The following is a 23,762-nucleotide window of genomic DNA, read 5'->3' as shown; positions in this document are numbered from 1 at the left end:
TATTTGGATTTTTATGTGTAGTCCTTCCAAAAGGTCAGAACTGCATCTGTTTCATAAGCAAATGTCAGTAGGCTAATGTGTAATGTGTGAGTATTGCTTCACCTTTGGAATAAAAAAAGCTATGACTTTCAGTATTGTAATCAGTTTGTTTCTTCATAGGATAAATTATTTCTCTGCTCATTCTCTTTTTTTGATGTATAATGCCAAAGGCTGCTATGTTTGAATGGTCATGAGGAGAATTTTAGTTAAAATAATTATCTTTTTTTTTTTTTCCTGAAACTTTAAATACATTAGGTTGGAAAAATAGTATGTTCTGAGAATTGTAAAATGATGACAAGAACAGATGTGGAAGTTGATCAGTTAAAAGTAATCTCCATAGTGGAAGATGCAGTTATATTCTTATGGAATGGGTTCAGCTCATTAAAAGTTCTAGAGACCATCTTCTTACTCACTGTTAAAGATTTGTCTGCAGTAAAAGGTGGATCCCAGTGATAAGTCAATGTCTTTGTTACTGAATTGACTCTGAGGATGTCCAAATAACAGTTTTTCTGAAAGAAAAATCAGACTTAGCATGCATTTGATGACGATATAAAAATAAAATAAATACTATATTTCCTTATACTAAACTTCTGACAGCTTAGCAATACAAAAGGGAATGCTTCACTGAGTTTTGGAGTTTTTAATTATTGAATTACATTGGAAACACTACTTGTTATTCTTCCTCTGCTTTATGCTGTTTGATTCTTAGGACAAATAGGCAATTTTGGGAGTTCTGTGGCTACAAACACTGATTCTTTAAAAAACATCAATAGAGACAGTTGTGTTCTTAGTATGTCTGCAAAGGCTTTCATGATTTTAGCTACGTGACTAAGGGCCTGAAATGTTAATATGTTGAAACTAAAGTGGTATGTAAGTGAAACAGAAGGGAGGCTGTAGAAGTTTTTTCATTGGTCAGTGCTTAAAATATCACATTGACATTTGTGTCTGGTTAAAAAAAGCAAAAAACCAACAGGGAACAGCTTAGTTCAAAAGTAGGTTTTAAAACTGCTTTATGTATACGTGAAAAACTGTAGTAGGTACACCTAAATGTTTATGTAATTACATGAGGGAGTTGAAAAATGTGTGGTATGACATCCCTGGCATTCCTCAGAGGTTGAACTCTTACAGATACACTAAGATACTTTGAACTAAAGATTAAATGAATGATAAACTGCTCTTATAGTAATGCTGAACTATTTACAGGAAGGATTGATATGGTAGTGAATTGTGACCTTCATGCATGCTGTACTTGGTGAATTTACAGTGTCTATTTAATTTGAGAGAATAAACATGTTAAATAAGCTGTCTTAATAGAAACCTCTCGGTGGAAATAGCTGAGAGAATATATTAAAAAAATAAATTGCTGGTTTTGCATTTTGATACTTGTCACAGGATGACTTTATTACTAGGTATTAAACTAATCAGAAGACCAGCAGTCTTGGCCAATACCCTATTGCAGTGAGAAATGTGAATAATGTGGAAGTTATGTTTTGGTTTACAGCCTTTATAGTGGCATGTAGCCTCATGTGGCAGGGCAGGTGAGGTGTGGACAAAATGCTTGGAATAGAGCACAGCATTTGGGAAAGTGGTGAAGTACCTGAAGCTGTGCTGTCCCCTGCAGTGTAGCCTTGATATTGGGTATTTTGAGTGATCACTTTCATCCAGGAATAGTTTACTTGTGGGCTTTGCACTCTACTTCTGTGTGTTTCTGTGAGGGTAACCATACAAGTGTGATGCTAGCATGAAATGTCTTTTGGTTTGTATATACTTCTGATTATTTGTTTGTGTGAATAATTAAAGTATCCAGTAGTTTGCTTAGGCCATTCTTCCTTGACAGAATGTACCATTCTACTTTAAAGCTTGCCTTTCAACAGAGAAGCCTGTCAAAACAGTAAGAGGAATTATCTTTCAGATCAAGAGTTAGGAGGGAGGAAGTTTGCCAGGTTTCTGCTGTTGATAGAACAGAAACCTAAAGTAAAGGAAGTTCTTTGCAAGTCTTAATAAATTTAACTTAAGAATAAGTCTTCACTGTTAAGTGATACACAGAAACTAACAGCAAGCCTGTTAAACTTAATTACCAAACACTTGTTTAAGTACTTCAGGTTTGGAGCCAACTAAGTTTGATTGAGTTTTAGTCTCAAACATTTATCTGTATATTTTGAAAGGATTATTTTGTTTCTGAAGATAGCAACTTCGAATTGTAGTCTTAATCTTTCTCAAAATGGATAACTAAACTGCTTAGATCATTGTGTATTGTCTGGGTTCACTGGAAAGTATGTGTTGTCTCTGGAATGCCAGCCTCAGTACTTCACGCCTCAGGTAACAAGAAATAAAGAACTTTTAATTTGGAAGTTGTATTGTTACTGCATGTTTTGTCATTTTGCACCCTTTCATTAGAGGTTTATAAGACATTTGATAGGATTTGGTTTTCTTTATTTCTTTTTAAAGACAGCCTACAGTTTGTTAAAAGCCATTTTGCTTTGTTTTACTGCCTACATCTGAAAGCAGTGAATGTATTTAAGGGCAGCAATAGCACAAAAGACAGTGTCTGGCAGGGTGAGCTTTTTGAGTTTGTTCCCTCATGGCCCAAAATAGCTCTAATTTGTTTACCTCTGGAGTGTGCTACAAAGCCCATCTTTTTCTTGAAAGACATTTAGGAAAGAGTGAGGTGGCTGGGTGTGGGACCTATCTGAAGGATGTTACTGTGAAAACTGTTTTTAACTCACTGCATATTCTTGAAACTTTCATTTCTTGAATGTTGATGTTCTCTTGAGCTGCTGATAATAAGAACTGTACTTAATATAATGCTGATAAACCAACTTCAAAGTTTTTGCCATTGCAGTTGACAGAAATTCCATACAATGTTGTCTTCAGGAAGTAAAACACTTGGTTCTTAATTAGTTGTCTGACTCTAAAAGTGTTTGTTTTCTTTTGAAGTTGCCACTGCCTTTGCTAAGGTTCCCTATTACCTTTATTACCTATGTCATTATTACCAATTACAAAGGTAATTAGTAGCAGTTCTATCATATTTTAAAATGTGTATCTATAGTATATGGTTGCATGATCACCGAATCACAGGATGTCTTTGGTTGGAAGAGACCTTCAAGATCATCCAGTCCAACGTTTGACCAACACTAGGTTCACCACTAAACCATGTCCCTAAGGACCAGGTCCACACATCATTTAAATGCCTCCAGGGTATTTAAGCAGGTAACAGTCTGCCCTGGACAGACTATTCCAAAGTCTGACAACCCTTTCAGAGAAAGAATGTCTCCTAACATCCAGCCTAAACCTCCCCTGGTGCAGCTTCCATCCATTCCCTCTGGTCCTGTCACAGTTTACTAAGGAGCAGAGGCTGTTTCCCTCCTTGCTCCAACCTCCTTTGAGGTAGTTGTAGAGACTGATAAGGTCTCCTCTCAGCCTCCTTTTCTCCAGACTGAACAACCCCAGCTCCCTCAGGTGCTCATTGATTCAGCACTTAGTGCTCTAACCTTGTCTGTTTGCATATGCTCAGACTGTCCATAAAGCAATTCAGTGCAGATTACTTCATCTATGAAGATATTATGAGGTTGCTATTTCAATACTGTTCATGGAAGCTTCCAGTTGTGGCATTGAGAGTTGAGTTCAGTGCTTGAAATCCAACAAGAATAGTAATATTGCCTTTAAAGGAAAAAAAAAACCCCAACATATTATTCCTTTAAAGGAATATATACATAGATATTGTTACCAGTTTTAGGTTTGTGGTTGGGAAATAGTTGCCTTGGTGAAAGGAGAAGTGGCCATTGTTGAACTGGAGTTGCTGCTGTTTGGACTTAGGGTCTTGGTATTGACTTACTGTAGCTATATCAGTCAAAAAATGTGGGTAGGACAAGACTTAGGTATGGCTGTATCTTGTATCAGAACAGTTGATATAACTGAAAAGAAACAGGCTTTCTCCAATATACATCTTTATTTATAACAAGAAATAGAAATAGCAGCAGTTTTCACAATTAAATTGAGGAATTTTTTTCAGTGTTTACTTAACCCAAGCTACTCCTTAAAGTTTTTTGTCCTCTAGCAAGTAACTCTTCCAAAGGAAAATGGAAAATTTGGAACCTGATGTGCAATTTGAAACCCTTTGTATTTCTTTATCATCTGCCATATGGACTCTTGGGAGCTGCATGACTGCTGTAAACACATCTCAGCTTGTCATAATCGTTCATGGCACTTTCTTGCATCCAGAGCCAGACTGTGGCAGAACTGGGTGGTTTCAACATTTAGTGAAACACAAAATATGGACAACCTTATTGCCCTTGTTATGCTGAAGTAGTTTTGAAATGCACATGGAGTAATTTTGGGTATTACTAACAAATGAAAGGCAAATTTTATTATGAGTTTTGTTAATTAAGCTCTGGCCTTAGGCCTGCTAATCACTATTATTATGGTCATATTAAAAAAAAAAATGCCTTGAGCATGCTGAGACCAATGCTGTTGTTCACTTGGATACCTGTGAAGGTAGAGAAAGGCAATGAGTGTTTCTACAGATGAAAGTAGAAGTGTATGTGGAAAGGTAAGACATCAGAAGGAACAGCTACCCTGCCTGTGGAAACTCTTGCTTTTAATGAGCTGTGGGTCCCTCACAGGCTGTGCCACTTATACACTAGATGTGAGTCCTTTCTCTCTCATTTTCTGCTAGCATCAGCAATATGGGCCCCCCTCTATTGAAGGGGTGTTTAACTGCACTGTGAAAACACCTACTTATAAAAGAAAAAAGTAATTTTGAACGGCTGCTAAATCAGCAACTGGCACCAGCTCTATGAACTTAGGCCTGTGAGTGCTTCTCCTGGAGGACAGAAGCTGGTGTGCCTTTTGAGGTGCATTCTGAAGTGGTTTGGGGTTTTTTTGTTTTGTTTTGAGATATCCACCAGCAACGTAAGATTTTCAGCTTGTTCAGAAAAAGGAAGTTGATCTTCTATGTAATATGGGTCAATAAAATTTGGCATTCCCATTTTCCAAAAAGAATCTAAAAGCAAACTCCAAACCTGACACTGAACAGCAGAGGCAGCAGATCTGGGACATTCTTCTCACAAACTGCTCTGTAAGCTGGATGCTCAGATTGCCTTGGCCCTGGCCATATGGTACTCCTGGTACCTTTGCTTCATATCTGCTGTTTTCAGCCAACATCTACGTGAAGTATCTGTTGAGGGGTGTATATTGGGTGCCTGGAATTTGATAGGATTTCCTAAAACTGACTCTTGAATAGTAAAAAGGTGTTCCTATGTTGAGGGATTTCCATTACTTGTCAGTGAATGCTTTTTGCTGATGAAGCAGACTGTTCTGTTCTGCTTTTTCATTTCAAAAATATTTGAACCCTGCAATAGTGGATTCCTGATGTACCTCCTACATGCATTTTTCTTTTTTCTCCTAACACTGAGCAACATAATGTTCTCCATTTATGTTGCCAGGTGTTTGCTTACTGGGATGTTTGGCTTTTGATTTTGTGGGTGTAAAAGCTTCCTCAGGATTTTTCTTGCAACCAGTCATGACTTTGTATGGGTAAATTTATAAAATTTAAACACACAGAGCTGGGGCTCATAGGTACCTAGACTGTGCATGTATACATAGGCACCAAGGTAATTCTTTTTATTTGAAAAACTCTCATAGTATTATAGTTGTTACTGCTGGTTGAAATGTTTGAAAGCTTCCTATTTCACACAGCTGGAAAGAAATCCCACTAAATGGTTGAATGGAATGCTGGAAATAGTGTGGCCCTGTATTGGCCGTGAGTATGCGTGGGTTTGACTACAAGCCCTTAGAGGTTATTATTGTGTTTCCTGCCTGTGAATTTTTGCCCATAAAAATACCCTTTGTTGTATGCTATGGTGACTGACTTTCTTTCAAATGGTTCCAGTTCATAAAGGCTGACGAGTTATGAATAAGCTAGACAAGCTTGGAAAAAGAGTTGCCATCAAGTCTTACTTCAGGCATTTGAAACTCCTGAAATATTAGTGGTAATAGCAATTACCATGATATGGTAGAATTAACTGACTGGTGTTTAGCAATAGCTGAACGTTTGCCACCTTCTGGGCTGCTACCAAAATATCCTTAATTTTCATTCAGTGTACCAGAAAAACCTGCTAAGTGTGTTTAAATCTTTAAGGGCTTTTATCCTTCTCTATGACTATGCTTTAAAAAAAAAAAAAAAAGTTTGTAAGTTGAGATAAAGGAGCCTAGATAATTTAAGATATGCTCTTTGTGCTTTGTGTTGTGAAATTATAAAATAATGAGGCTGTAAGGTCTTAAATAGTCTCACTGAAGACGGTATCAGTGACAGTGCTTGGCTACCTTAGAACACTGGTCACAAAGGAGAGATGACTGGACTGCTACCTATACAATGCTAGATCCCTCACCACAGTGTGCTTCTGTGTTTTATTCTGGTTATTACAGGTTCTCTAAATCTTAGATATAATAAAGGATTTGAGGTCACATTGCAGTGCTCATGCATGAGAGGAAATACCAAAATGACAAGCGGTGTTTTCTTAGCTAAGCAAAAGGGAGATCTGAAGGCACATATGAGATAAATGGGGTGAAATAGGATCAACTGAGGCTTATTAGTAGCAAAGCTCAAGTATTTTGCAGTCAAAAAGGGGAAACTGGTTGTCAGTCTAGAACAACTGTCCACCACAGCCAAGTCTCTGACACTCGCTTCTGTCTACACTGCCGAGTCCCTAATGGGACAACTCTGCAGATTGGGAGGTGCTGCTCTTCCAGTACCTTTGAAAAGAACTTTGGGGGGGCTGGTGGTTCAGCTCATGGTGTTCTGGTTTTTGCAAGGAAAATGTCTATGTAGAGGAGCTCCAGTGTATGAGTCACACACTTCGTAACACGTGCTAGCTGGTTAATCCAATGCCTTCTTTGTGCTTGGCCATCAAAGGTGTCCACCTTGCTCTGCAAATGTTTTCAGTGATCTTATGATTAGATGAAGGCAACTCAGTCAAACGTGAGAAATGAAAAGATAACTGATATAAAGACAATCAAATGTGAGATATTTTCTTAAAGTGATGTTAAACAAATGCAATTAAATAATTAAAAAATGTTTTATAAAATTAATATTAAACAAAGGCAATAAAAACCATTAAAATATATTTATATTTTTATATAAATATATTTATATAAAAAACATATATTTATATAAATATAATATATATTTAAAAATATAGTTTTAAAAGGTGATGTTCGGGACTGTGACCTGAAATGGGATTGTTCATAACAACTTTGGTTGAGTTGTTTATCTCACAGTTAATTTTTTGTTTCTCACTTGAACTCTCTACCTGCCTGAGATTTGGCAACTGCTAGGTATTACCATCAGGTTAGGATTTGTTCACTTCACAAAATTAAAGCATCAAAAATACCATGAAGCAGCCAGCTCCCATTCAATATTAGCATTTAAAATGCTAATTTTAATACTGAAAGGTTATGAAAGGAAATGTTCATGCTAAGGGCAAAAATCCATGGGCACATAACTGGAGACACAAATTGAGGCTAATAAGACTTCTGTAGTTGTGCCAATCCAGCATAACCTGTTTGAACAGTCAGCTTGGCTGTGAACCTACAGCTGGAGTGATTCTGAGCAGAGGAATGATTTCCCCTTCCATTACAAAGGCTTTAGAAGGTATTCTTTGAGATACTTAGTGTTCTCAATGCTTTGATTTCTTATAAATATATGTTGGTTAGTGCACAGTGTTAGTTTGAAAATGCCTACCTCTCTAATTTTTTCTCCTGCAAATGAGGTCATTTTTCATAGTTTCTCTATAATAGAGGAAATCTGTTTCGATATGGGTGTATTGAGTATCTTGATTTTTGGTATTGGCTTCTTTGTGATGGTGATAGCATTGTATCTTCAAGTATATTGTCACTTATTTTTAAAGGGTGTGTGTGTGTATTTTTTTTTTTACATGATTTAGAGAAATATGTGACTGCTAACTAGTGGTTTTCTTATATGCTACTTAAATTACTTTAACCTGTTAAAATGGATCTACGTCAAAACAAATCCCATGCCTAAATTTATGTTTTGAACCACTGTTTAAAGGATTTTTGTGGCTTGTCGTTGATGGTTTTGTGTTGTTGCTTTTTTTTTTCCCCAGCTTTCATGGGGTATCCTAATATACGTCTGTATTTATCAGCGTAGTCACTAATTTTTTTCAGCACCTGATAGAGGTATTTGCTTAAGAACATTTCCCCAAAAGACTTTAAGAAGTTTTTCCTCAAGCAGATGGCTTGCATTTATAACTGCTGACAAAATTCTGAATAAATGCAAACCTAAAAGTTGGATTATTTCCTGTATTTAAGATGTCTTGGATACAATTCATACATAAAAATTACAAATACACTTAAAGTGTTTGAATTTTTAAAGTAACTCCTATAAACTACTGCTAACCTTTATTTCTCAGACAGGTGACTAGAGAAGATAAGAAACTTTGATATTTAGTAGCCTGTGCAAATTCTGTTAACCAAGCTCTTATGCCTTGTTTAATGTTTACAAAGGCAAATTTGAAATCACTGGAAATAGTACTATGGTAGCAGAATCAGCCTTTTTTTTCCCTTCAGTCATCTGGATTGCTGTTAGCATTTACACAAAAGTTAAAGGGCTGTGTTAATTATAAAATGAATTTTCATTTCATAGTGTGCGTTTTTCCTCTGTATCCTTATCTTTGTGTAGCTTGTTCATTGACTTTTTTTTTCTTTAGAATTCACAAGTTAATTCTAGGTATGGGAATTCCATGTCATTGCTGTCAGTATCTTCCTACATTAAATTATACAGTATACTTTTGAAATAGTTGTTATCCAGTTTGTCAGCAGTGAAGCCCACAGCTGTAACAAAGGGCAGATCCAGTCTCTGCTGTGTATGTAGTGGTGGTGCTTGCTCCATACAGCACTCTATATAAAACCCTATTGTTATGCTTGATGGTTGTGTTGCAATACTCCTTTGCATGTCTTTGCAGTTCTATTAATCCTGAAAGATTAGGCACAGCATAAAATTAAGGCATTGGGAACTTAATGTTAAGAAAGGAAGAGAGAAATACTGCATTTATGCTAAATATCTTGATCATCTAAAACATTACCAAGCAATAATAATGCAGAACAATTATGATGACTGCCTATAATTACATTGCAGGACTAATGAAATATAATAAAGCTTTCACCTGTGAAATTCATAATTTTTTTTACAGGAGAACCCGTGGCTTTTGTGGTGCTGTTGCAGTTAGGTTTTGAGCTTAATTGCAAAATACTTTGTGCTGTAATTTATTAATTCCTGCTAGTAGATTATCTTGTTCCTTGGTAAAAGTATTTGTGTTAATTAGAAATTTATCTTGTTTTCAGAGCTTTCAAGCAGGAATTGTGACAGATCTGTCTCTTTATAGGTTGGAAACTACAAGCGGACAGTGAAGCGAATTGACGATGGTCACAGACTGTGCAATGATCTGATGAATTGTATTCATGAACGGGCACGAATAGAGAAGGGCTATGCTCAGCAGCTTACAGAATGGGCAAAAAGATGGAAACAACTTGTGGAAAAAGGTAACACCTTCTGATTTTTAATTTTGAAGACTTAAAGGGAAAAAATGTTTTTGTATGTATTTTGGTAAGTACAAAGTAGAAATTTTGGGCCTTTAGTGGAGTCTTTACAAAAGGGTCAGTAATGTAAGAAAGTATCATGCTTTTCTTGAGTAAAAACGAACAAGCAAAGCCCCAGTCCTTTGTTACTTTGCTTGTTTTATACTGAAGTAGATGAATATTCCCCCAGTGTTGATATATCCAAATAGATTCAGTTCTAGAGAGCAAGTTCTGGCTGTTTCTAGGTAACCAATGGCATAGGACACAGTTTGAAAAGTGTATCTGAATAGTAAGGGACCAGTGGTTGTGGGGGAAGGACTAGTTAATAAAAGAGCTAGGCATTGCTCTAAGGGAAGGCTAATTTGATACCATTTCAATATATTCTGAAATAGTTTGCCCTTATGTGGTTATCCATGCTTCAAAAAGTATGTTGAGACATTGAAGGCCATTCAAAGAGAAGCTGCAATAATAAGTGCAATACTGACAGTCATGGTACAAGGAGAGGAGGCCAGACTAAATAGATGTTATGTCTTCTGATGTAAAAATTCATAATGTTCCAGGTTTATCTGAAAGCAAACTGTTCCCTTTTCTAGGTTTGCATCAATATTACTGTTTACAAGTGAATATAAGTTAAGAGCTTGAGGTAGTTTCTTGGAAATATAAGTTCCATGTGGGTGATGGTTACTGAGAATGACACTTTCTGTTGTGTTTAGGCCCACAGTATGGAACAGTAGAAAGGGCTTGGTGTGCTTTTATGTCAGAAGCTGAAAAAGTGAGTGAACTACATCTAGAAGTAAAAGGTTCACTGATGAATGAAGACTTTGAAAAAATCAAGAACTGGCAGAAGGAAGCCTTTCATAAGCAAATGATGGGAGGATTTAAGGAAACCAAAGAAGCAGAAGATGGATTTAGGAAAGCTCAGAAACCCTGGGCAAAAAAGCTGAAAGAGGTACAGCAGTAGATTATGTACTGGATATCCTGTGTTACAATATATTAATGTCTTGAATCTCTATAAGGGAGTAAACTCCCTATTCTCTCTGCTGGACCCTCCTTTCTCAAAAAGATCTCTTGCTTTCTGTCCTCTTCTGAAAATAAATGTTTCTTTTGGTCTTTCTTCATCTTGGTGACTTCAGTGAAAACTTGGAAAAAGTGGAATTTAAGCTACTGTTTTAACAGTATTTGTTTTAATGGATTTGAAATTTACTAATTGCTCAAAAAAATGAGCAGGGGAAAAGTGTGGGTTTTCCCCTGCCATGTAACATTACTCTTAAATAACAGGTTTGCTGAAGAAGGGGAGCAGAACTGGGGTATGAGGGGAAAAAAAATTCTACTGGGGACTCTCAGTAAACCTTTTATTGAATCTTTTCCACACTTCTCTGAATAAGAGTGAAATTTCTTGTATGATGATTTCTAAGTACCACGGTAATTTACTTATGTTGATTCTTATGTATTGTTCATTCCTTGGCCTAAAAAACAAATTAAAAAAAATATGGAAAGAGAATCATGAAACAAAAATTCAGTGATGGTTGTTGTATAAACTGTCCCAGATGCACATGTTCAAATCTACTTCGTAGGTGGAAGCTGCAAAGAAAGCATACCATGCAGCCTGCAAAGAGGAGAAACTGGCTATATCCAGAGAAACAAACAGCAAGGCTGATCCAGCACTAAATCCTGAACAACTTAAGAAATTACAAGACAAAGTGGAAAGAAGCAAACAAGATGTACTAAAGGTATACTGTATGCTAGCATACTGTTCATGTGTAGTTGTTTTAACCTAGAGGTTGTGCATATTTAAGATTTTATTTTGTCCTCCTGAATGTGCTCTCAGAGAAGAGACTTAGAGCTTTATTTTAACTTTTCTGCAGTTTTGTTACATCATTTTCATTGTGACCTAATGTAGGTACAGTGATCATGAGAAGTGGCAGTTCGGGAACTTAAGGCCTAAATGTTTTGATAAGTCTGCTATGTAGGGTAGTAATTAAGTATATTAAGTTTGTTTTTTCCACCCCCAGACAAAAGAAAAGTATGAAAAATCACTGAAAGAATTAGATAATGCCACTCCTCAATATATGGAAAACATGGAGCAGGTATTTGAACAGTGTCAGCAGTTTGAGGAAAAACGCCTACGTTTCTTTCGAGAAGTGCTACTGGAAGTTCAAAAACACCTTGACTTGTCTAATGTTGCAAGGTAAAAACTGTGTAGTACTTCAAAATTAATACTTTTCAGAGAAATGTAATCCACATTTCAAGTAGATCTGTGTTAGAAATCTGATTTGTTTCTAATGTGTTGCTTTGGTTTGTTTAAAATGTAGTTGAAAGAGCTTAATTATTTGTTTTGTCTAAGATCAGGTTAGGATCCATCCTTAGCTTTTGCTGCCTTTAACATAGTATTAAATGAACCAAGACACCCTCATTCTCCTGTTTTTGTAATCTTCTGTGTGCCATTTAGGATTCAGAGCTTTGAATCAAAAAAAAAATACTGGATCAAAAACTGGGAGAGTTGTGGTCTAAGTCTTGCATGTTTATTGGAGAACGAACTAGAATTTAGTAGCGTAAGCAGGAACTTTGTAGCATAAACACATTTATTGTTAAAATATTAGAGCTCAGTCTAAAGGAATTAACTAGGGGATAAACATTAAAGATCCATTGGTTAACCATTGCCGAACTCCATTTTAATTTCAAAGTCTGCTATTTACACTGTAGTATGTGTAAAGCATGTCTTGTACTTTGTTCTTTGCGCCTTGTACTTTGACCCTCTTCCACTACGTTCCAAGAAATCTAAACTTCTGCTAGGGAACTCAAACCAGAGCTTGTGTAGCTTATTTTATTAGACTGTGTGTCCTGTCATGTCATGAACTACTACATTGCCACTTTGACAGGTGGCTTCTTCAGTATGTCCACATGATAGTGGTGAGCAGGTTTTTGTTTTTTCTTTCATTTGAGAAAGCAGACACTGGAATACTTAGAGCAAATGCTGTAATCCTAGTGGAATTTTAAATCCCACTTGTAACAGCAGTTTTTCATATACACTCTTAACTAAAAGAAGAGTATGCTTCTGGTTGGCTTCTCATTTCTGTTCCCTCCTATGCTTGTGACAAAACTCCTAGGATAGTCCAGCTATTCTAATTAAGGAGCCAAGGTAACCTTGGTCAATAAGAAACTAGATTGGCTTTAACTGTGATCAGTTTTATACTATTAAGGTGCAAACAAAGGGAAGAACTAGCAGGGTAAGATAATTCAACTGTGGCTATGTATCTAGTTCTTTATCCCTGTCTCTGAATACACAGGGATAAAAAGGACAGAATAAATCTCCAAAAGGAAGTTGGATTTTTAACTTAAGACTAATAATGCTGAAGAGCCCTGAAAATAGCCCTGCCCTGTTTTCTACTGAAGTAGACTTCCAGTTTATTGTTGATTTAACAAAATTATTTATTCCATTTCTCAAAATATATGCCTTCCTATTGCTCAAATACATTGAAAGAACCATGGATGTAGAAAAAGACCCATACTGCATACATGTTAAAGCAGTCAAGTAATATATAGAATTGAGAAATTTGAAAGTGTATTTTGAGAAAGTTTGACTCTGACATTGTAGCAGTAATTCTAAATTTTGTGTGACTTGCTCTAGAAAGATTTTGCCAAATTCTCCCTAGTTTGAATACAGACAAGCAGTTTTGTGTCTTATTTAAGCCTTGTGGCTGGTGTGTAATACCTTCTTATACTCTGGGTTCTGTGTTGCACCATATTGTTTTTTTCTGTACAGTCACAGTCTGTAGAGTGAATACAACATGTACATCATGTGCATAGTCTAGGATCAGGCAAAGTTGTATCTGCAACATGACTTGTATAAAATACTTAGGAGACCTCTAACAAAAAACAAACTAAGACAAGTAAAAGTAGTAAGGTTTTTTTGCTTTTTATTTTTGAAATCTGACTAGGGGTTTTTCCATGTTTCTATATCTTACACTTAATTTGAAGACAAATTTGTTTTGCAGTTACAAAAATATCTACCGTGAACTGGAACAGAATATTAAAACAGCAGATGCTGTGGAAGACCTGAGGTGGTTTAGAGCTAATCAAGGTCCAGGGATGTCAATGAATTGGCCTCAGTTTGAGGTAAGATCAGAGTACTGAAGTTCAGACTTGTTTTGTGTGTTTTTGGTTTTTGTCCTATTTTTGTCAGTTTTCTTTATTTCCATTGGGCTCTTTTCCTCTGCCAACTTTTGAGGTGATTATATTGGGCACCTATTCAAAGGGAAAAGGGGTAAACCAGGAAATTCTGCAGTGATATTTTTTTTTTTTTTTTTTTTTTTTTTTTTAGCTAAAGTCATTGATGAAAGTCAACCACAGTTAGACATAGTTTAGTTGATACACCTCTGACACCTGTATGTGCTACCTGTATGCTTTACTTCTCCCCTTTGGTGTCAGGCCAATTTTTTGAAACTCCTTGCTGTTAGTTGTAATGTAGGCAACAAAGGTTGTGGAAAAGATGGAAGTACATACTTCAATTGTTCCTGAGATTGGCATTTAATAAGACTTAACTAATTTTTTTCAATGCTATTATATTAAGAAAAGTTCCAGCTTTAGCCAGTTGATAATTCTATTGTTGAATGCCATCCTCAAAAGAAAGGAGTTTTAAAGTAGTGTTCTGCTCATGCAGCCTACAAGAAACAAGCACCAAAATATATCAGTGCAGATCATACTACTAGAGTATCAAAAGTCTGGGATGAGTTTGACTAGAATCATGGGTTTACTTGAAGTAGTTTTTAGTCATTAAATTAATGGATTGGAAGCATCAACTCTGGATTGTTCACTGTTCCCTTATTAACAACAATAACGGGGGGAGGGAAATTAAAATACTGAGTGACTTAAAATTTAGAAGGTTTGAGTAAGAAAACTCATAATAGCACTGCAGAATTTCTTTCCTAGAACACTGAATTACTACTACTTCTGTGTGGGGAAATTACCATCCTTTTTCATAAACATTATGATTAATGTATTAAATTCTGTTACTATATTTCTAATCAAGTTTTTTCTCATTCACATGCTACAAGGATGACGTAAGTAAATTTAAAAAATCATGATCAAATGAATATGGAATTGCATAATAAAATGCAAATATGTTTAGGTCAGTGGTCTTTAAACTATGATAACTCAGAAATCCATTATGTGTTTGTACAAAGTTAAAATAATGAGGTATCTCTGAAAAGTTGGCCAAAAATCACTTAAGGCTGACTTGGCTACTTGTATAACCAGTATTAATCGCAGCTCACAGAATCTGCTTCCTGATAAAAATACACACCTCAAATGCTATCTTCCGTATAGCAAGTTACGTCTTTGACTTTTTTTTTTAACATTTAAGGATCCTGAGATGTTTCATTTGCTTGCAACCAGTTTGTTGTCTTTTGGTTCCTGCTGTATTTTGCTATGCAGCTTAGTTTGACTTGATAGGTAGAAGTTGTGTTTAGGTCTGGTCATGCCTGTCTGTCGGCCTTCTGAGACACAGAGTGGTTCAAAACATCAAGGAGGAGATACTTGGCAAATGGTGTCATGGGTTTTGTCAACAGTTTCATTGATTTGAGCCTTAGCTCTTATATATGGCTTTTAAAGAGAATAAATTTTACTTAATCCAGAGTGAAGTGCCTTAACAGCTCAAACTGTAGGAACAGAAGTGATATACAATTAATTTTTATATGTTTGCAGACCATTCCTAGAGTATTTCTTGAGAAGCAAGCCCAGTCTTATAATACCTTTATTAGTTAAATGTAAAGTTTACTTTTTAAAGCCAGATGTGTTGGCATTAGTGAGCCAACTTGGTACAAGTTTTAAAAATCTGCACTGGCCCACTCCTTTGATTTCTCCAGTTGTTGCCAGATGTCTGGTATTTTAAGACTTTTCAAGGTGTGCAGAATAGCAGGGAAGTACAGGTAGCCATGGGATTATGTGAATAGCACAGTTATCTGTTTGCATTGCTGGGGTGTAATCTAGATGAGAGATATAACTGAAACATTTAGAGTAACTTCCCTTTTTAATAATTATTTGTACTGTTGTATGTATAAATGCATTTTCTATAATAAAGATTAAATGTGATAATTACTCATTCAATTAAATTTATCAATCATGTTTTGCATTCATTGATAGGAGTGGTCTGCAGATCTGAATCGCACTCTCAGTAGAAGAGAAAAGAAGAAGGCATCTGATGGAGTGACTCTGACTGGTATTAATCAGACAGGAGATCAAGTTTCACAGCCTAACAAACATAGCAGGTATTTTTTTTTTCATACCTATAAAGACTAATTGGAAGGGATTGTCAACTTAAGTACACTAAGCTCTATGGGATCAAAAAGTCACTGTCCAACTAAATGTTACTGATCTGTGAGCAATTTTAGTGATGTGTTTCTGCAGCTCACAAAATATTTTGGAAATTATTCTCCATTTTACAATTTTCTTTCTGTTAGGAACTAAAAGAAACCAAACTTCATTAGAAACTGATCTTGCTGTAGCTAATCTGGTAGTTAGTCTCTTGCTTTCTTCCCATCTCTAGAAATGGCAATTGTAGTTTGAAATCTTAGCTTGCAAACCATTTAGTCGCTTCAGAATTTTGGGTGTGATAAATACAAACTATTAACATGAACTGTGAGAAAAATCACACTGCCTTTTATTGCAGTCTTCATAGTCCACAAAGGATATTCTAATTCTGGAAGAATGTATCATATCTCATATGTGAGTTCTTGAACTTCCTTGGATCTTGAGCTACACTTGAGAGATGTTTGGGTTTGTTGTTTTGGTTTTTTTTTTTCTGGAAAAGGGGTATGCTAAGAAACTGCTTAGTGGGACACCAATGAGAGTGTTCTAATCTTAAACAGATAGGGTCACCATAATGCTCTTTCTTTTCCAAATTAGCAGTCTTAGTGTCCAGAGTAACACAGTGCAGTCAGTACAATCAAGTTACAATCCCTTCGAAGATGAAGAAGATACTGGGAGTACTGTCAGTGAAAAGGAGGACAATAAGATCAAAAAGTTGGTGAAATGTTGTTTTTTTAATTGTTTTCACACTTGCACTTCCTCTATCCAGGGTTTTCTATTTTTGGTTTCTATAACACTGTGCTGGTGGTGCATGAAGTCCTTTTAAGCGGTTATGTAAGCAACACTGTAACCTAACTTGTCTTTTCTAACAGATGCCATATCTGTTGCCTTGTCCTTTGGTTTGAAACTATTGGGGTTATTGGCAGTTGCTAACAGAACTGCTGTTGCTTTACTCCTTCCTTTAACAGTCCTATAAAATGTTAAAACTTACGGATTTTTCTAGTGAAACTGCTTCTGGAGCTTGACTGCTCAGTGTGTTCTTGCTGAATAAACCTGCTTTCTTTTTGTTTAGGACCTTCTCAAACAGCTGCCTGTTACTTCAGTTTACACACTAGGGATGTCATACCCCACTCTCTTAAATGGCATGTGCATGCTCAATGGTGAAATTTTCTTTAACGATCTTAAATGGTCAAGTAGTTGCAGTATAATGAAGTTTGTATTGGTGGATTGCAACATACAGAAAGTCTTCAAAGCTGTTGTTGAGGTGCATAGAGATTTAGTAGGAAGGTTCTGCAAAGAAATTTGAATGTGTTATCCTAAACCTGATAATTCCTCTGATCTACTGTCTGTGTACTTTGTACCTTTCTAGAGTAAATAATCCCATGGATTATGTAGAGTCCTTGATAGAGAAGGGTTTTGAGTTGGTGGGAATGTTATCGTTATCTTTTCTTTTGCATTTTTCTGAATTGGTAACTGAAAGGATAATTAAACACTGGAATAGGCTGCCCAGGCAGGTGGTTGAATCACCATCCCTGGAGGTGTTTAAATGATTTATAAATGTGGTACTTAAGATCATGGTTTAAGCACCGAACTTCATAGAGTTAGGTTATGGTTGGACTTCATAATATTAATGGTCTTTTCCAGCCAGAATGATTCTGTGATTCTCTATTGCAAGAATACTTTTTTTTTTTCTCTTTTCAAGGAGGCATTGTCAACTAAAAATAGGTGAGAAGATACTGGAAAAAAGTTCTAGAACTGGCCCTTTAGAGTAGAGTTTAAGCATAATTAGGGGAACAGATATTTTAGTGGTATTTCTAGTCTCCTATTTTCAAAGCAGAAAATAATAATTTAAAAATTGTTTCCAGTGTTAGCAGCTATGAAAAAAACCAGAGCTACCCTACAGATTGGTCGGATGAAGAGTCCAACAATCCCTTCTCTTCCACTGATGCAAATGGAGACACCAATCCATTTGATGAAGATGCCTCTCCTGCAATGGAGGTCAGAGTACGTGCACTCTATGACTATGAGGGCCAAGAACAAGATGAACTCAGCTTTAAAGCTGGTAAGTTTACAGCGTTCACAAAATATTTATCACAAGGAGAAGGATGAGGGGCAGCAATTCTCTTCAGCTTTTATTTTCTGGAGTCACCTGTTTTTCTGAATGTACAGCTTCACTTACAGGATCCTATATAACCTTCACCCTTCCTGACAGGGCTTCTTTATATCCCCTGTTTGGAAACACTAACTTCTAATCTGTTTGGAATGTGTTATGATGAATCTGTTTGGGATATTCCTTCCTTACCACTTTGTGTTAAACAAAATGAGCTGCAGAACTGATAATCATCTCCCTTTCTTGGTCAGTGACAGTAATAGCTGCTACTTTTAGCTATCTAGAAATGCTAACCCTACAAAGTTGTTCTATTAAATAAAAAGACTGCAGCAGCTAATCTCAAAACAATATCTAATCAACAGATATTTTTTCTGTTTAAACTGGAGACATCCCATTTTTGACCTCTAGCTTCCTACAGTGCTGACTTTAAGGTTGAAAATTTAGCTGTGGGTAGAATTTTTTTTCTTCCTTCTTTCCATCCAGCTCAGTATATATTAAGCACAGTAGCTGCCATTACCTGTTTTTTGGGTTTTTTTTATTTTGTATTACATTAATGTACACTTTATATACATTTCCCTCTTAGGATGTTGTATTTCCCTAGAGCCATAAGCCCTGTTCCTATTTTACCTCACTGCTATAAGTGCTAAGAGAACAGAATAGAGGCAACTGACAGAAGACACCCATGCCATGGTATATTTCCCCATACATATGGAATTGGCACAGTGGTATGATAGCTGTATACCATGGATGCTGCTGCCCCTGTTTTGTCTTCGGGCAGTTCTATCAGCTGTTGTGTGCTGAGCAAGTGCCTGGGCAGTTTACTCAGCCCCCAGAATAGGAGACTTAGGTTTTTCAGTATCTCACCAGCCTGGAGGCAGCACCCTCTAGTGATGAACTGTGAACTCCATACCCTCTCCGTGTCTTTTAAGCTCTAATTTCAGCCAATTGTTCTGATGTCTTGCACAGAATTACACATGTAAAGTTTACCAGCCAGGAATTCCAGAGCAAGATTTCATGAGTAAAAAGCAAACAGAACTACAGTCAGTCTTGGGTGTATGTTATGGCTTAAAGTTAATATAGTAACAAGTCAATGACACAGCTAAACAGAGAAGTGCTAGACTTCTGTTCTGCTTGTGGAGAAAGGTGGTGCTCAGAACAGTGTAGTGCCAGGTCATTTTCTAAAAACAGTTTTCTTTTTTAAACCAAAAAAACCTACAGCTTATGTGGCTTTCATTTGCCTCTCTCTTTTAGTAGTGAAACTTCACACATCTGACTTCTTCATAGACAAGTAATGTAGGTTTCCAGAGAATGGGTTGGTTTGTTCATTAACTTTGCCAAATTGTGCCCCAACAGAAGGACAGTAGTGACAAAACATCTCGAGCTTTCTCTGGAATGCACAGCAACTAAAATTATTCTTCATTCTGTAGACATTAACTGTTCCCTTTTTTCTCAGCAGGAGATGGAAGTGTGCTAATCCTCTTGAAATATGTGTTGTGCCTGTCAAGCAACAGGGTGGCATTCCAAGGGTTTACAGTAGCATTTTTCAGTGGCAAAACTATGCAATGTTTATATACACAGATGTAATGGTTAAATACAAAGTTAGGCATTCTGTGCTTTAGTACCAGCTGTGTGACTTGCATTAAACTATTTGAGCCAAGTGGTTCTCAGTGTGAAGTCTGTACAAATAAAGTACAGGAACAATGAACTATTAAGAAATGTATGTAGGCTAAGTTAAAAATAGCTTAATACCTTTGAAGGAAGAGCATTAATGGATGCTTTAACACTGAATTTTATGATTGTATCTATCAAAGGAAAGGGATCACATGCCAGACCATGAATCCCCTTACAGAAACTGAGCTACAGAATGGCTACAGTCAAAATTAGACTTTAGGCAGAAGTATTGATGTGACTAGGTTTACACTGAGCATACCCCTAAGGAAAGAAAATCACCAGGTCATGCAGGATCCAGTTTAAAACATACTTTCTTCCATGCTCCTTTGTAGGCTATGCTTTAACCTCCTAAGCAGCTGTCAGCACAGGATTAATGCATTTCAGGGATCTGTTTAAATGTGCACAGATATTCTCAGAGGGGATTTCCTTAGATATTCAAAGAATTTGCCTACAAAGCTTCTGTGATCACATCTAGGTATATGCTGTAGTGTATATGCTCTGCATAGGATCCATTAGATGTACTTTAATGGATACAATTCCTTTTTACTAGGAATTCTTTTTTTACTAGAATTCTTTATACAACTGTCTGTCTTGGCACACAACTGTGGGAAATTTCCAAAGAGGGATAATGACTTTGTTTTTTCATTTCTTATGAGGAGTTTTATAATCGTGTTGGGGATAAACATCTAGTAGATGTCTAGCTCACCCAATTGTGTCTATGCCATGACTTAAAATAAATATCTATAGCAAATATAGACCATGCAATGTTGTTAAAATGTGTTATTTTATATGCTCTCTTTAGCAGTTGTCAAAGGCTTTTCTTGTAACTGTTGTGCAAATGACACTTACGTGGTAATATTTTCATAGAACTCCAAGTTCTGTGAGTTCCCAAGTCCTAGCTGTTAATACAAATGCAACTGCCATTAAGGCTTACTATTAAAGCAGTGGGGCTTTGACTGTCTTTATTTTCAGTCAGTATACTTCATAGAAGTGTCAGGGAAGCTTGAAATAGTAGTCTCATTCTGCATTGCTAGAAATAGTGAGGGAAAAAAAGTGAAATGTCTCCATAAGACAAGTTCAATCCATAATGCCAAATATTTGTGATTCTATAATTCTATAATATTCCCTTATTAGTTATCTGAGAAGCTTGCACACTAAAAGAGATAAGCTTTAATCTCTAGCTAACAGAGGAGCTATAGCATATACATATCTGAGAAGATTAAATATGAAGCTTGTCCATTTGTACCAAAGAACTGATAGTCTGTAGGCTGGTTTTTGTTGTCCTAAATGGAATCACAGCAGTGTATTTCTGGCCATTTGGGACTGTATTAAGTGGTTAATATCTTCAGCATGTATTTCCTGTTACTAACAAAGATGAAACACAAATCAGTTTTATCTAGGGAAATAATTTGACACAAGTAGGTTATGCGTGAGGAAATAATTGTTACTTATTCTGGCCTTTTTTGCCTGGCTAACAGGGACATCCATTTGCTGATATACAGCATCTTGGAGCCTGCAGACTCTCTAATGTTAAAGTATTTCCTGAGGATGTTGAAGATTAGATGTGAATGGTAGAACGAGGTTATGTTAAAGTTCATAAATATCTCAATGGATAATCTGTGTCAGCTTTTGTTGTGTAACTTAATAAGCAAAGTCTTAAGTTAGCTTCCAGCTTTATAAAGCTAAAGCAAGAAAAGGGAAATTTAAATCCCAATCCTTATTTCTTAAAAAGATGAGAGAAGGAGAGAGAGGTATTTAACAAACTGTAAGGTATAAGATTCTTTTAAAATTTTCTTCATCACAGCTCAGTAGTGGTGTACTGAAAAACTGCAAGTATAATTCAAGAGAATTTTACTGCCATGTTTTTAGTGTTTCCTTTCTTATGTTCCACAGACATTTAGAAGAGTATATATTGATACTAAGCCTGATGAAACATTTATTTCATTTGCACTGATACTATTGAGGACCAAAAATGCAGCATCATTCTGCTTGTTTAAAGGGAGTTGTAGTATCCACAACTATCTTTGTCCTTTCACACCTTTTAGATAAAGCACTCTTTGATCTTATAGTGAACTAACACTGTATATAACTTCAAAAGTTTGCATTTTTTTTGTGCTTTAAAAAATGCTATGACTTTTAAAAATGTTACTTAAAAGGCTGCAGCTTGTTAACAATGTTCCTTCTTTTTGCAGGGGATGAATTAACTAAAATGGAGAATGAAGATGAGCAGGGTTGGTGCAAAGGACGTCTGGACAACGGACAAATTGGTTTATACCCAGCAAACTATGTAGAACCGATCCAGTGACGAAGGACAAAGCTAATAAAGAAGTGTTATAAAAGCTCTGTAGGCCTGTACAGTATATATTTAAAGTGAGAGGAAGATAATGATGTATAGAGTGTATATATTTTAATGAGAAAGTGAGAGCTTGATACTGAAATCACAGTGATTTAAAGGCATAAGTCTGAAAATTTTGATGCTGTTTTCACAGCTTGTGCATAATGCCAAGTAAAAGGGTTAGATTAAAAAAATGGTATGATAGGAAAAATACTTCTCAAGCTGTTTCTTCCCACATGGTCTGTTATTGTGACTCCTAAACATTTTTGCATTTTCCATGCTTGTGCCTCATCCTACCCCAGGTATGTGGCTTACGCTCACTTATGTTTAATCAGTTATTTTAAGTGACCTTCAGTAACTTGCAACTTGAATTTTAAAGATTATTATAGTTAATTTTCTATTTGTTCTTAGCAATGTCTGAAAGATGCAGTATTTTTTTATTTAAATGCTATGTAGTTAAGCACCTTTTTGTATGCTTAGATTTATCAAACAATACTTAAATTATAACACAGATTTAGTCACCAGTTGACTGAATGAGAACTATCCATGTTGTAGTAATCTTTCTATGTTGTCAGCATGGCTTGAAGTTGTAAAGCAAATACTGTATTTAATATCTGTTACAGAAGGTTATTTGTAGCAGAGATCTGCAAATGTCATGGTTTGGGATTCTATAATGAATGTTGTTTCCATGGTTTGACACTTAAGCTACAAATTTTCCATCTAGATCTAAAATGGCACTCAAAAAGTAATCATGCATAAGCCCCAGAATAATAGGTATTTCTAGCACATGTTTGCAGGGAAAAAAATAATCTCCTTTAAACTGCTAATTATTTTTGGGTGATTTGAAATGTTAAACCTGTGAAGATTAATTTTTTTGAACAGAGAAGACTGTAAAATAGACTAAATGCTTTTTATTAAGAGCCTATGTTGTGTATATGTACATATAATTTGATATTCCAAAATATAAAGAGCATGGCTATTAGTTATGAAGACTTTTGATGTCAATAAGATTTAGACTGTTTTAAGAGTTTAAATTATAGGTATATTTAAATCTGCTTTCCTGCCATATTCATTACTCAACGTAGACAAAGTATTCCGTGATTACATTTTCAAAAGTACAGTAAATATGCTTATGTACTCAAATTCAGTATTTGTGGATAAATTTGTTGGTTAAAATATAAACTAGCTTTAGTCCTTACATGGATTACTGTAGCAGAACACTGTAAAATCTACATTTGTTTGCAGTTACAACTTGGGCATCTGTAATCATGTCAAAGAGTATACAATTGTGACATATAAAACTGGGTTGTAAAATTACAGCAGAATTGTGTTTAAAAAAAAAAAACAACAAACAAAAACATACCCTAGTTCCCTAATTATCAGGTAAGTAGATATTCTATGTTAGGAAGCTACACTGTAATGAAGCTAACAAATCTGTTTTGAAGTAACTATAAAACACTTGGTAGCCTTGGACATTATTGTTTGTTTTTTGAAATTATTGATATATTTAGTCATCATTTTCAATGAATCAAAATGTGCAAGCTTAGAAAATGGATGTATGAATGTGTCTATCAAGGAACACTTATCAACATAATTGTTTATCCACAAGTTGGTTGCTAAAACTGTCAGGAATTACTGGTTTGGGTCTCTGTACTGTAAAATATTTTAGAAAACAATAAAATCTGTTAATCTCTTAAAAACACAGAA

General features: G+C 35.8%; 1 protein-coding gene across 7 annotated transcripts in view; it reads left to right on the top strand.

The window, feature by feature from the left end:
- The window catches only part of PACSIN2 (protein kinase C and casein kinase substrate in neurons 2), a 59,448-nt gene extending 35,686 nt beyond the window's left edge, over nucleotides 1-23,762 (top strand). For 4 of the 7 annotated variants that reach the window (XM_071733243.1, XM_071733242.1, XM_071733241.1 and 1 more), the window contains exons 3-11: nucleotides 9,441-9,597; nucleotides 10,347-10,582; nucleotides 11,208-11,363; nucleotides 11,646-11,821; nucleotides 13,629-13,749; nucleotides 15,775-15,899; nucleotides 16,537-16,653; nucleotides 17,805-18,001; nucleotides 21,913-23,762. In XM_071733243.1, coding sequence (XP_071589344.1) covers nucleotides 9,441-9,597; nucleotides 10,347-10,582; nucleotides 11,208-11,363; nucleotides 11,646-11,821; nucleotides 13,629-13,749; nucleotides 15,775-15,899; nucleotides 16,537-16,653; nucleotides 17,805-18,001; nucleotides 21,913-22,025 — 1,398 coding nt within the window. In that variant the 3' untranslated portion in view covers nucleotides 22,026-23,762. Of the gene's footprint in view, nucleotides 1-9,399; nucleotides 9,598-10,346; nucleotides 10,583-11,207; nucleotides 11,364-11,645; nucleotides 11,822-13,628; nucleotides 13,750-15,774; nucleotides 15,900-16,536; nucleotides 16,654-17,804; nucleotides 18,002-21,912 lie in introns of all 7 variants that reach the window. The other 3 variants (XM_071733245.1, XM_071733248.1, XM_071733246.1) reach the window with 3 other exon arrangements.

The sequence above is a fragment of the Heliangelus exortis genome, chromosome 1 (assembly GCF_036169615.1).
Source record: "Heliangelus exortis chromosome 1, bHelExo1.hap1, whole genome shotgun sequence".
Classification (NCBI taxonomy): Eukaryota; Metazoa; Chordata; class Aves; order Apodiformes; family Trochilidae; genus Heliangelus; species Heliangelus exortis.
Note: the sequence above shows the minus strand (reverse complement) of the source record. Positions and strands in the feature narration are given on the sequence as shown.